Source organism: Amphiprion ocellaris, chromosome 1 (assembly GCF_022539595.1).
Source record: "Amphiprion ocellaris isolate individual 3 ecotype Okinawa chromosome 1, ASM2253959v1, whole genome shotgun sequence".
NCBI lineage: Eukaryota > Metazoa > Chordata > Actinopteri > Pomacentridae > Amphiprion > Amphiprion ocellaris.
The window spans coordinates 13,887,806-13,901,801 of NC_072766.1; the positions used below are offsets into that span (position 1 = coordinate 13,887,806).

Sequence of the window (13,996 nt, forward strand, 5' to 3'; positions counted from 1 at the left end):
AGCATTTCTTTTACAAGAGTCATGAGCAGAACCAGCTTTGTGGTTCAATTTAGTCATTTGAACTGGCACAAATCAGGAAAGATCTAGATTTCCTTAAGGATTTAAAATATTCAGTTTCAGTGGTGTTGAAAACAACAGGTGCTCCTCATGTAGGAAACATGTTGAGCACAATCTATTTGTGAGCAACAGCATTCACTCAGATTACTCTGATGCTCACCTCTTGTCATTTAAAGTAGCTGTAATTTAAGATGCCCATTTTATTCTGTAAGTCGTGTTGTTGCTTGTGTGCACACGTATATCTTTACAAGAGGATGTAATATGCTCTGGTTTGATACTTGCCTGGCTTTGCAGTCTCACAACATGACCACTGACTGAACCCCAGTAAAACGAGCATGCCATGGAGCACAGGGGTAAGCAGGATCAACAGCAGTGGAACAGCACATTAACAAACTGATGACATTTGCCGAGGTTCAGCACTCTGGCGGGGCTCAGGGAGAGAGATGGAGCTTCACAGCTGCTCCCTGGCCAGGCCTGGATGACAGCTCCATAAAAAGCCTGAGGCCTGCACTGTGCAGACAGACATACCGTGTGCTTGTGTCTCAATGCAACCAAGACTTCAATGAAAAGTTGGACACTTTCCTGGCACTGCGGTGATCATTTAGCAGGTAACATCTGTGCAGAAACACGGAAACATGTACGCAAAAACATGCAGGTTATTGGGCATTCAAGTCTGGATAAGTGACTTTGTTGCTTCTATTATTATTTCTGCTACTTAAATGTAAAGTTGTCTGGTGTTCTGTCTATAAAATAGCAATATTACTGCAGATATACCATCTTCAAAAACAAAGCAACAGTAAAAGGTCATCCTCCCGGAAATGAAGCAAGTTATTACAAAAACAGTAATCTTTATACATTCCCACAAAAATCAATGCTGCAGCCTAAAGTTTAAAAGTTGAGTTTGCTGAATTGCATGTTCCAACTGTGTGAAATGTATCACCACTCCAACTTCTGTCAAAAACCAATAAGTGGCCCGAAACACCATGTTCAAGTTAACGTCTGACCTTAAAGTTCTTCCTCTTTAGTAGATCAATAATTTGAAGGGGATCAAGCTTCACAGTCTCCTCTGCAATCAGTGTAATTTCTCAAATGCTGCAAAACAACATACAGATTCATAATCCCTTGAATATTTATCAAAACAAGACCCAGCAAAATTCTTTGTTTTTTAAAAAAAAAAGACACTAAGACTGAACCGGTGCAGTCAAACTCTTTAGTAAAGAACGTTATGTGACACAACTGTCGTTCAGCATTGAGGCTGGCATCATACTCACACTGACCTAACCAAACAGAATGCACTGAAAAGGTTGTTTTTAATCAATAAAAGGTACAAATGCATCTATTTCTAAAATACTTTGAAAAACTCTATAAGTGGAAACTAAGAACTTGGATTAAGGTTATACAATCCTGTATAGTTTGGTTGAAATTTTAAAAAAAGTTTACCTGTTTATGGATTGCATGTAGCTTTAAATCTTCAAATTGTGTTAATTTCTAGTACATTATAAGTACATAAACCTATGAAATTTCTTTAGTTTGCAATCAAAATGGCATTGGCAGCGTGTTCACGTCCTTTAAATTTGGCTGAAATTGCACAGTGTGTTCCAAGATTTATGGCAATTTTTGTCAAATGGGCCACAACTATTTCACATCTTGGTAATGGAATAGAAAAAAAAATGTGTAATGTACATGGTGTTTTAAAGGCATTCAAATTTGATAGATTTAATGAGACTGGATGAAATTTGTGGGGTGGCAAAAAATGTGCTTTCCAAAAAAAAAAAAAAAATAGTGGGAAATCTGTGTAGTCAAACATTGTTGTGGCCCATAAGGATACATAAATGCTAGACCACGAAATGTATATTTTACTATACACTACATGCTTCATGGATGTCTAAATCGCATAACTGGCCACACGGTGGTGCCATCTGCAACAAAAACTAAGCAGCTATTCTTTGACCCAAGGCCTCAGTTTAAGGTTTTTGGAATAAATAACAAGCAGAAAAAAAGGTCTGAGAACACAGATATCTTTGAGGAGGTGAGAGTGACAGATAGCTGTAGAAAAAAAGTTCTAAACACTTACTTTTTAAATCTATGTTACACTGATAGACTGTAGTCGGTCTAGGTCTCAAACAGGAAATAACTGTAGTGTTTATCTAGGAATCCGTCAAAAAAAACACACTGAGGGAAGAAAGGCCATCAGGACACACAAACCAGGAGTGTGTAAATAAAACAAGGCACATTCGTCTATGTTTAAGCACTGTGAGATGCTCTGTAAAAAAATCCCTTTCTGCTTTATAATGCTGTGGTTCAGTAATTAAATTCCTCACATTTTTAGTTACCATTAAGCTCTTTAAATTATAACGGAGATCCTCTTGTAGTAAATCAAAAAATATTATAAAACAAGCTAAAATCTTCTTTAGGTATTTAGACGTGTACCAAAATGAATACTTTTGGGCCTGTGTACTGCATATAGCTTTTACTGCTCAGTCTTTTCAGTGTTATTCTTCGTATCTGGTGGTGTTGTTTTGGACTTCGGAGCGGTTGATGGTCTTGGTCTCCGACTGGACTGTCCAGACCTCTTGCTGCCCCGTTGGCTCTTGGCCAGCTCGGCCTGCAGGCTGTGATCATTCAGACAGAGACCCTGCAGAGCCTCCAGGGCCTGATCAGCAGCCTGAGGGTCGCTGTAGTCCAGGAAGGCCCTGTGTTGAGCTCCCTGCCAGGTGAGCCTCAGTGGAGCAGCCTCTCGCTCTCTGAGGGCAGTTTTCAGCTCACTAACCCGCAGCCCAGCAGGGATTCCCCCCAGGTAAACTGTGGTCACACTCAGAGGGAGCTTACGCTGTGACCCTGCTTCACCTCCACCCTCTTCTGGGCCTTGCTCCTTCCCTCTGCTTTTTCCCTTTACAGTCTTGGTGGTTTCTCCCTCATTGCCTCCCCTGCCTTCTCCTCGGCTTTCTTTCCTCACTCTAGCTGGGCGCTGTCTGGCTTTCTGTTCTGCCTCCACTCTTTTCTCCTGTCTGGATTCTCCCTCAGCATCCTGCTCAGTGCTCTGCCTTGGCCTCCGTCTGGTTTGCTTTTTTGGTTGACTGGTCTGCAGAACAGGCTCTGCTGCAACAGGCGCTGCCCCCAGTGTCACATCCTTCCCAGCCTGCTCCTCCAGAGCACGCAGCTTCCTCAGGATGGGGATCTTCTCCAGCTTTTCTGTGTCCAGCTGAAGACACAAAACTGGACAGGCTCAGAAAGACTGAAGGGTGAGGGGTGTTATACAAAGCAAACAAACAGCCCTGTTCAGGGTCAATACAATACACCTAAGCATGACTTCAAATAATTAAGAGAAAGCTAACAAATTAAAATGTATTATTCCATCCTGCTCATAGCCCATGCTTAATAACTATCTTCATGGCAGCAGGATATTTCACTTCCCAAGCAGTTAAAAATAAAGTCTGCTTTCTTGATTTGTTGGGTCTTCAAGTGTCTTGGCAGCCTTTGATGCCGACCAGTCCTGTAAAGGATATACGGGCCTATTGTTTTTACACTGGCCTGTTTGACCTGTCGTTCCCCTGCCCCTGCAGAGCCAAGGTGGCTGGGCAGGGGAGTCTTTGATGATCAGACTCGGCCTTCCTGTCGGTGAGGTCACTGGGTCCTGTTTACTTAGACGGGTGTCTTAAGGAACCCAGAGGTTACACACAAACCTGCCACATGATAAGAATAATACCCTCCATCATGTCTAATTAAAGACTAATTATCAGAATGAAAAACACTACATTCCTCTGTCAGTGATAGATATGTATGTCAGCCTTTAGATGCTCCGTATATAAAAGCAAAACTCATATTAATGTAGCATTACTAAATTAAATGGACTCAAAGGCAGTCTCCTGACGAGGTGTAGTTTCAGGTAGTTCCATTACAAGTCCATTAGAGGGCAGCGTCACTACAGAAAAGCACTTCACATTTTGCCCAGGACAGAACATTTCTCTACAATCCTGCTATTTAAGCTTATGTCTGATGCCATGAAAGCCATGAAAGGGTCATGAAGGTGTGTAGTCCTTAACCAGGTCCTAAGAAAACTGAAACTTCACAGGACAGGTCCACTCAAAGATACACCTAAATGTTTGTTCTTTTTAACATTTTAGTTAAAATTTTTATTTAGTTATTTGATAAGTCTAATGCAAAACACAAAGTAGCATTAAGTCTATACTTAAATTTAGTTAAAGTGGACTTACTTGGTGAACGTGGTCACCTTTAATAGATATAAAAAGAAGTAATTTACAAATCTGTAAACATGGTTTACAAATTTCTGGCCGTGCACAGATTATGAATACAAGAGTATGGCTTATAAACTGTGAGTAAATACAGTTTTATGCATGACTCCTTATTCTTCCTCCGCTGACTTTCTGCATGTTTCTAATGGGACATGAAAAAACGTCCTTTGAAAAGGTACTTTTGGGCTTATTTCTATTTCAGCATTTTTCTGCAACAAAATTGTTGACACTAACGGTTGTGATTTTTATTGGTCTAATTTAGGCATGTCTTTTCTCTCAAACGTATAAACAAGCTAAGCTATTATATAATGAACAATATCATATTTCATGCATTATCTGTTCTCCATGCAGTTATAGGGGTGTTGGACTTAAGGCCTTTAAGCCTTTATCTAACAATAATAAGAAGGCAGAGAACATTTAAATAGTTCACTACTAAAGGTAAAATCTTCAATATTCCTAAATTAAAAATGTTGCACATTTAATTCTTTACAATGAAACCAATCCTAAGCACCAGACCACATTTTCTTGAAAAATCTACAAAAAACACACACACTATATGTGTCTATGTGTACAACAGATTCAGATATTCTAACATCACATATCCAGAAATGGAAGTGATTTAAAACAAAGTTAATTTTAGTTAACTAAAGTTCGCTGTGTCTAACGTGTTCATTTGATGGATATGCACATATTAGTTCTGTTGGTAAAGTAGTTACTTGTGATCTATAGCCTAGGGTATTTTTGTCTACAAAATTGAAGCTGAATTTTTTTAACTAACTGCTTCTGAGGTGATCTGAACTATAAGGACATTTCTCAGGAACACAGATGGGGTTGGACCGTCAATCACAAAATATTAAACACTCACGTAAAACAGATTTTCATTTCAAGTCATTTTACAGAAACACCCACAACAGTAAGAGAAATATTCTGGCCTATTCTATTCCATCCTATTCTATACTGTCAAGACATCCACAATTATGGTGCTCAGTACTACTTGTTTATTTATTTATTGAATCTCTTTTTCTTTTGTGTTGGTTTTCTTTTTTCTAATTAATTTTTTCTTTCTTTCTGTTTTATTGATGGGCAGTTAGTAGTTGGGAATAACACACCACCTTACAATCTTTAATTGCAATAGCACCACCTGTTATTCTCTATCCTTGTTCGTCCTGTTCGTCCTGTCCAGTCTTTGTTTCCCCCACACATCACTGAGGTGTAGCACTGCCCTCCCTGGCTCATAATAGGGAATTCTAATAAAGAATATCTGCTTAGCTTTCAGGGAGGGCCGGTGATGGTCACACACATACACTAAATATTAAAATATTTGGCTGCAAGACTATAATATGCATCAATCTCATACAATGTTGACACCTTTTGTGGAGTTAAACAATGAGAACAAATGCAGACAAAAAAAAAAACAAACAAAAAAAAACAGTAAGAGAAATACGTTGAAGTAGGATTTTGTGAGTTACAAAACATAAAAAAGTCTCAGTCAGTCACAATACTTAAATACTCTTTCAACATTATGCCATAGGAGTCATTAATGTGTCATGAAAATCACAAAAACAACCTCTGTGGTTTGGGTCAGTCATCTTGTCTATAGCCAGGTTTTTCCTATATTTTTACAAAGATTTTAAAATGCAAGAAAGTGGGTTAAAGGGCTTAATAGTCATTTTAAATACTACAAATTAAAATGATGTTTAAGTAATCAGTGGACATCCTTAAAAAATCTGACACTTTTAGTTATATTTTAGGGAATATTATTTCTCTTTTGGCACAGACAAAGTGCTTTGAACAAGCTAGCTAAGGTTAAAAGCGGGTATATTTGTATAGTTCACTGTGGCACCCTTTTAAATCAACTCTACCATGGAATAACTTTGAACTTAGAACAGCATGACACAAACAAAGGAAAGTTACTGAAGTGTACCTTGGTCCAGATGATCCCCTGTGGCTTGGGTAGCTGGCAATTTGTTTTAATTACTCTGGTGGGTGTTAGGATGTAGTCTACAGTCAGATCATGACTTCCCATAAGCTCCTCTGGAATATCCACAACCTGAAAGCATAAATAGCCCAAACAGTTCTGAAACAACAGTTGATCCAATTTTAGACAGAAAGAAAGAAGTTAAAGTCACAAGTATGAGTGTAATCACATCAGTGTAGGCAAGAATAGAACTTCTAAAACTTATTTTACCATTTTTAAAGCTACAGTGTTTGTCATGATTTTATATGATGAAGTCAGTGTTGTTGCTAGGAAAAACAAGTGTTCAAGTTCTGGTCTGTTCAGTAAGTTCCAAGTAGAAACTGACCTGGCAGTCGTGGACAACAGTAACCACCACAGTCGACTCATCCACAGCTCCCATTGAGGCCATCATGCCATACTCCATGTCAGCATAGCCCTCTCCTTTTCCAATCCGAAAGCCTACAAGAGGAGATGGATGACATTAGAGCATTTAAAGGGAAGTTCTGCGTTGTGTAAATAGAAAATTACTGTCAACATCAGATCTTCAGTGAGTTATTTTGCTGAGATCACAGGTTTATTTCATTTGCATTACAGCTATTATTTCTAAAAATTAAGCAAAAACAGAGACTTTCAATCTAAAAGCAGCACTGAATTACAAACACACCGACTTGCATGTTGAGGACAGCTGTAATGACGTTTCCAAATTATGAAAATAACTTAATTAAATGTAGTCTGATGTGAACGTGGATGAACTCTGTACAACAAATGTTTTCAGAAAACCATGCAGTCATTTGGAAATGTACGCACTACAGTAAACATGTCTGTTTCACCACAACACTGCATCATGTATCTCAGGGCATTTTGGAAATGAAGATCAGCATGCATTGTGAGTGATTATGCAATTTACATGGAGGGCAGAACACAGCGGAGAACCCACAAGGAGCAAAATGGATTGCACATGATTCCAGTGCATTCAGGCTCCTGTCATTTTCCACAGTGAAATAAACAACCCTTACAAGATATCATTTCTAATCTTCCAAGTACTGATTTAGCAGAATGAGTATCTAATAACACACTGAGTCTTCGGACAGAGTCAGTGCTTCTAGACAATCTGATGTTCATTACAATGAGCACGGGATGGAAAAGTATACTGATGATTTTGCTGCTCACAGAGTCTTTTCTGTCACTAGCACTTAAACTGAAATAAACAACCAGCAACAACACAGGCTACACAAGTGCCTAGAACTACTGTTTAACCTACGGCGCCCCAAAACCCCGCAGCAGATTTGAAAATCAGCAAAATTACACAATTTATCAGAGCCAGAAACTGCAAAAATAGCATTCAATTTTCTGCTTTGATGGTCCATCAAGAAACATAACCAAACCTAAACGTAAAACCGTGATATTTCACCAAAATCACTTTATTAATTTTCAGCTGGACTGCAGACTGTGTTTACACGGAGCGATAGTAAACAAGTATGGAAAATCAATAAAGACGTAAGTACTAAAACATTTATTGTATGCAGCGTCAACTTTTTTTGACAGTACTGAAAACACCTGTGGAAAAATATTGCACATGTGGATTCCAGGTTTTTCCAATTTAAAAAAAAATAAGCTTTTTTAAATGTTTGGCATTATAACTGTGCCATCTTGCAAAGAATACATTTCTGATTTCTTTCTACATCAAGTCATACTTGCACTGTAATGACAGAGATGCAGGTTTTCATATTGTACTAAAGAAATGAGCCCACAGTTAGTAAAAATGTAACAAGAACAAAAAATGCACAAAAACTGCTTGAGTTTAAAGAGGAGGCGCAGTGTGTTTTAACATACTGTGTATTAGATTTGATATACTTTACTGTCCATATAGTAAAATTGATCTTGAACTCAGAACTGTTCATTTGCCATAACCATAAAACACCATGAAACTCCATAAATAAATAGTCTCATTGTCAAGCATGATGCAGGTTTACACTAGCTGATCTGTTAGTGGAGCAAATTTGCAATATATTTAAGCTACCAGTAATAAATTGAACTTGTACATGTTAAATGTTTTGTGTCAACAATAGTCACCTTTCTCTGACACAGCCACAGAGCCGACCACCACCAGGTCTACCTTCACCTTTGCATCCAGGCCAACAGGTACACTGAAGTCTTTCACACCCTGCAGGAGGTTTAGAAGTTCAGAGGACAGGAAGAGAATAAAAAAAAAAAAATTCTAAATAGCGGTTTATGACTATATTTTCTGAAAATGCTGATGAAAATTTGCAAAAATCGGTGAATTACAACCTGAGAGGAAGAGCATATGCGTAGTTGTTCTTTGCTGGCTCCTTGTGGAGGAGTAATCTTGTTGAAAAGACCGGTGCGAAGACGAGGAGTTGGGACCAATAAAGTTTTCCTTGCCTGTGAGGATTATTTCAAAAATGTGCAACCAAAGATTAAGAATTATTTAACATGACTGGGAGTTAATAGTGAACTGGATGAAGCTCAATGAATGACGGTAAAACAGCAAACATTTTGTAGACTTAAAATCAGCAAATGTAACGCAGTAATGTGCCAGAAATGTCACCTGAGGAAGTGACCCAGAGGTTGCAATACAGAAACTCATACTTAGCAAATAGTCCAATAGAGGATTTAGAATTGCTCATTGAAACCTGTACATGCACACTACCAGTCAAATATTTTAGAACACCCCAATTCTTCCAGTTTTTTATTGGAAATTCTGCATGCTAATGTCTCATTGTACTCTGAAATGAAAGCATAGAAGAAATAAACAAATGAAGATACAAAAAAAAAATCAATTTAGAAACCGAAATACATGCTAAATTTTTTGACTCATCAAAGCAGCCACTTTTGGCAGATAAAACAGCTGAACACACTCGTGGCATTCTTTCCATAATGGAAATCAAATATTCTTCAGAAAGTTCTTCCCAGCTCTGTTGCAGAAGTTCCCATAAATGTGTGGCACTTGGTTTCTTTGCTTTCATTCTTCTGTCCAGTTCATCCCAAACCAGCTCCATGGGGTTTAAATCTGGAGACCTTGTTGGCCACTCCATGTTTTCAAGCTTACCGTCTTGTTGTCTTGTTCTTTTTCCTAAGGTAGTTCTGGCAAAGCTTGGACTTATATTTTGGGTCATTATCTTGCTGTAGGATGAACCTCTGACCAACTATTCTCATACCAGAGGGTACTGCATGGTGCTGCAGAATACTGTTGTAGCTGTTTTGGTTCAGGGTACCTTTTACTCTGGTCAAGTCAACGACCCTGACCAAAAATCCTGCGTGATGAACCAAAGATTTATAATTTTGATTCATCAGTTCATAACACCTTCTTCCAGTCTTCAGTAGTAGGTGTTTCATGGCCCAGGCAAGCCTCTTTTTGTTTATTCTGACATCTTATGGCTTTCTTGCTGCAACTCAACCTGTGAAACCTGCAACTCAAAGTCCACTATTAAGCTGTGCTTGAAGCTGTTGTCCAGTGAGCCACTTATCACCAAACTCTTGACTCTCAGAAACTTGTCTTCTGATTCTGTTGTAGCTTTGGGTCTTCCAGACCTCTTCCTGAGTGCCTTTTGATGGTGAAGAAAACTGTACTCACTGACACCTTGACTTTGTGAATTTCTCTGTAGGAAAGCCTTACATTTTTAAGTGTTATGATGGTCTGTCTCTCTTCTATTGCTAATTGCCTTTTCCTCACCATTTTTATAGCAACACACTATTTTCTGCAGTACAATACTGTTCAAATAATGCTCTCGAGGGTATGGTGCCACAGTGTGTTCCAACACTACTTTTATGCAGACAGAGGGGGTTGTAAGTAATCAAGAAAAGTTGGAACACCTGTAGGATTTGGTAGCACCAACTATCAAGGCTTGATCAACCTACATTGCTGCAGAACAGCTTTAAGTTATTAAACCATTTCTTGTTCCCTGAAAAAGGCCTTTTTGTATAATTCTGAAATGTACATTATTTTCAGTTTTGGTAACCTTACCTTTTTTTTTTTTACTTTTGGCAGTTCACCACTTACATTTGTACCATTTCAAGCTATTCATTGGACTTGAACTACTTGAATTTCAATAACAAATTGAAAAAATTGGGACGTTCTAAAACTTTTGACCAGAAATGTAGGTCAAACAGAAATCACTCCAAAACAGGGGAGGGAGCAGAAAGAATTTTCTATAATACAGCCTGTGGCACTCTGGCTCTTGAAGCTTTTCCCACAATGCAGTGCTACCTGTAGCACCGCCAGCCGGGCGCCCTCCAAAGGTTTATCAGGATCCACCTTCACCTCAGCTGTCTGGCTGAACACCTGCAGCTCCGACACCTTGGCGCAGGCCCCAAAAGCTCCCTAAAGAGGAAAAGGAGGGCATTCGATTTAAGTCAACTTAATTCCAGAGTGACAAAGCGAGCCTGCTGCTGGGGTCTGTCTGGGTTTACTTTGACTGTCTGGCTCAGCTTGAACTCCTGCAGGTCTGCAAGCCTGTTGCATGCTTGAATTGCACCCTGGCCAGTAAGCACACAGGAAGAGAAAGACATGGGTGCACAGACAGGACAGTCATTAATCACTGGAAATTAAAGATAAACAGTCAAAAGCTGTGGTACAAACCTGACTCGCTGGAGTCACTGTTGCAGGAATTATTTCATCCATACAGTCGTAGCTTCAGTTATTTAGCATGTCAGTTTACAGAACACACATGCTTACATGAATAAGGGTCCACTGCTGTCAGTTAAGGCAGACTCACTGTTTCCTTTGGTAACTTTGATTAGAGAAATTATATTGTTAAAAATGTAATATTTGATTTGATTATTAAACTGAGTTCTGCAAAGAAAACTCTTGATAAATGACTAATTACTAAAGAGGATGACCTGATTTTACCTAATAAACTACCAAATCCTCAACAAAATATCCTTCAGATTAAAAGTTATTCTGTATAATGGTGTTTACTTTGTGATTTTATAACCTACTAGGTTTCCAAGTCTGGTATGCTTATCTCTCATCATAATTAGGTCTCTATTAAATATTATGTATGAACTTGCATGAAAAAAACACTCTGAATGACACAACAAAGCCGTTACTAAGCTAATTTGTTAGCTGAGTCACATTTAGAAAGTGTCGGTGTTGAACTGCTGCAGCTTTAACCTGCCTTGAAATTTGGGATTCTGTTGTGAACAGGCCTCGGAAAGTTGGCCAGATTCTTTTCTTCGATGTAGTCCCAAACTTTCTGACGAATGTCCCATTTCGACGCTCCTGGAGAGAAAACGAAGCAGGTTTCTACCACAAACGCTATAAGTGAAGCAAGACGAAGCAACATTGACTTAAATTAACAGGCAGCGAGGCGACATTAAATTTTATCGACAAAACAAATGTGACGAACATTCAACCTACCCGGCTTTATTTTTATGACGGGCTCCATTGTGTTAATTGTGATACAACGTGGTTTCTTCTACAACTCTCGGCTACAGTTGGCGCAGTGAAATCTCACACGTGAACTGTGTAACATAATACTGAAGGAACAGCTGCTTGTCAATGTTTATCATTCCTACGGCGGCTCGGAAGGACGGTATTATTAAAACGCGAAAGCGAAGGTGGCTTCCTGGCTACCGTAGACCACTGGAAGTAGTTTAAAAATAGATACAAGAAGACATAATATGAAATAACAGTTTTTATGTCACGTGAAATACATTTTATACGTGACTATTTGCATTTTTGTTCAGCTTTACTGTACTGCTCCTTTCTCCTCTTTGTCTTGACAAGTGTGTTTGTGTTGCACCTTTCAACAAAGCAACTCATTGTGGTTTAGATGAAACAGAGCAGGACATTGAGACAAGCTGTGACAAAAACACACGACCACATAGAAATTGCCGCCAAAAATTGAATTTAAAGCGATTAAGATAAGATTGAACATTATTAAATTCAATGCAAATTTTGTTTTTTTTTTCTGCTACTTCTTTTTCAGTGAAGGATTTCATGCCTTTTCCTGCAGTGGTTGACATGCTTTGACCTGATGACTTCACTTTATCTGTGTATAGAAGAAGCAAAAAATGCATGTTATCATCAACACAAACAGTACTCAACCAGACATATATGTTTTCAGTACGTCACATTAGATAAAAATGTCTGCTTATTGAAATAGTAGAATTGTTTTTTGTTTTATTTTTCATTTCAGGCATACTCACACAGCTAGAAATGGTATTGCAGGTGACGGCATGGGAAAGTGGAAGACAGGATGGGATGGGCTGATGTAAATATTTGAGGTGCCCAGCCAAATGAATTTGCAGAAGTGCAAACACAGACTATTGTCTGTGCAAGGAAGGGACCAATTCGGCATCTCTGGAGCAAAACCAGCAGGATGAGGTTGTGGCTTCAGTGTTGGACTTTCATGGCAGCTAGTTGTCTTGAATGACACTGTAATTGTTGGCAAGCTGTTGGCAGTGATGACAGTGTGGTCTTGCATGGAAACCAAATCATACATGGAAGTTGAGGTAACTGCCCAAAAATGGACACCAGTCAAGTGAAGATGCATTCTTACTTTGAGTGTTGTTGACCAGAGAATTTGTGTTGTGGGATGTGATGACAGCCAGGAGAGCTGATCTAAAGTTGCTGGGAAACAGCACTGTGCTGCAAATAGCACAGAAGGATACTGTATTTGTGTATGGTTTTTATCCCTGTGAGCAATAAAACTGACAATTAGATGAAGAAGTAGCTGCCAAAACACTGCCAGTCAAAATCATTTCAAATCTGGGTGTCCAGCTATTGTACATCTTTATAGTTTATATGATGGATTTACTCATTAGTGTGCATCTCAGTGGCTCTCAGTGAAAGCACAGAATCATGTGTTCACTGAAGCCCATCACCATGCTTAGTGCATTTGCACACACTGAATTATTGTATTTAGAAGCTGCAATTTAAAATTTTCAGGGACCTACGTCACCACTGTGGTTTTCCGACACATGGAAGTAAAGGAGGAACACAGTGATTTAAAACATTCTGATGCCACTCTTTAATTATTATTGTAGTAAATGTAGACAAACTGTTGTCTGTTCTTTAACCCGCATTTCTCAAATTTTACTTTAACACTAAACTGGAGCACCACCTGCAGGAATTTAGATGTCATGTGCATTTTAGACACAGCCTTTTCAGGCCTCCAATTCACCACAAATGAACTGTCACAGACTGTAACAATTAATATTTACATGAGGACTGTATAATAAGGACACTTCATTCCCAATGACAAAATCCCATCTCTACAGCGTTGTTTTCTGCCACTAAACCTTTGCACATGACCTGATGTAGTGCTCAGCTCTTGCTGAAGTTGTGTTATTAAGGAATTTGCAGTCAAATTCCAGTTGATGGTTGTTTGTGGTGTTTTAAAGATGGTACAGATGGTCTGAACTATCTGAGAATAGCTTTAAGAACATGAGAAGGGTTCTCCTCCGCCGAGTGGAAAAGCATTATATTTTGTTAATTTACATGGATCCGTATAAAAAAAAAGTGTAATACATAACTGTGTAATTTATCTTCATAGATCATGCAACCTATTGCTGCATGTGCAAGCATATGAGAATATAACCTTTCTTGGATAACACTTTTTAAAACAAACTGAATAAAGTAGTTTATAGTGTTAAAGCACTCAAACTTAATGGAAGTGCAGCTTTGGATGATGCCATTTGCGATGTATGGATAAACTCTTCTATTCTATATGTTACTTGGATAATGTTTTAGATTAGATTTTGA

General features: G+C 38.6%; 1 protein-coding gene across 4 annotated transcripts; it reads right to left on the reverse strand.

The window, feature by feature from the left end:
- Window positions 1–1,253: 1,253 nt before the first annotated feature.
- Window positions 1,254–11,807, reverse strand: mthfsd (methenyltetrahydrofolate synthetase domain containing). 4 transcript variants are annotated; one of them, XM_023283283.3, is made up of 8 exons: window positions 11,648–11,807; window positions 11,406–11,509; window positions 10,651–10,764; window positions 8,557–8,670; window positions 8,341–8,431; window positions 6,614–6,726; window positions 6,235–6,360; window positions 1,254–3,259 (listed from the first exon to the last, which is right to left on the reverse strand). In XM_023283283.3, exons 1-8 carry the CDS (start codon window positions 11,673–11,675, stop codon window positions 2,528–2,530), a joined length of 1,422 nt encoding a protein of 473 aa, XP_023139051.2. In that variant the 5' UTR covers window positions 11,676–11,807; the 3' UTR covers window positions 1,254–2,527. The 4 variants fall into 4 exon arrangements, with proteins under 4 accessions (XP_023139051.2, XP_054866947.1, XP_023139049.2 ...); XM_055010972.1 differs by lacking the exon at window positions 10,651–10,764 and adding an exon at window positions 10,496–10,605 and having other exon boundaries at window positions 11,402–11,509; XM_023283281.3 differs by having other exon boundaries at window positions 11,406–11,545; window positions 11,648–11,805.
- Window positions 11,808–13,996: the final 2,189 nt, after the last annotated feature.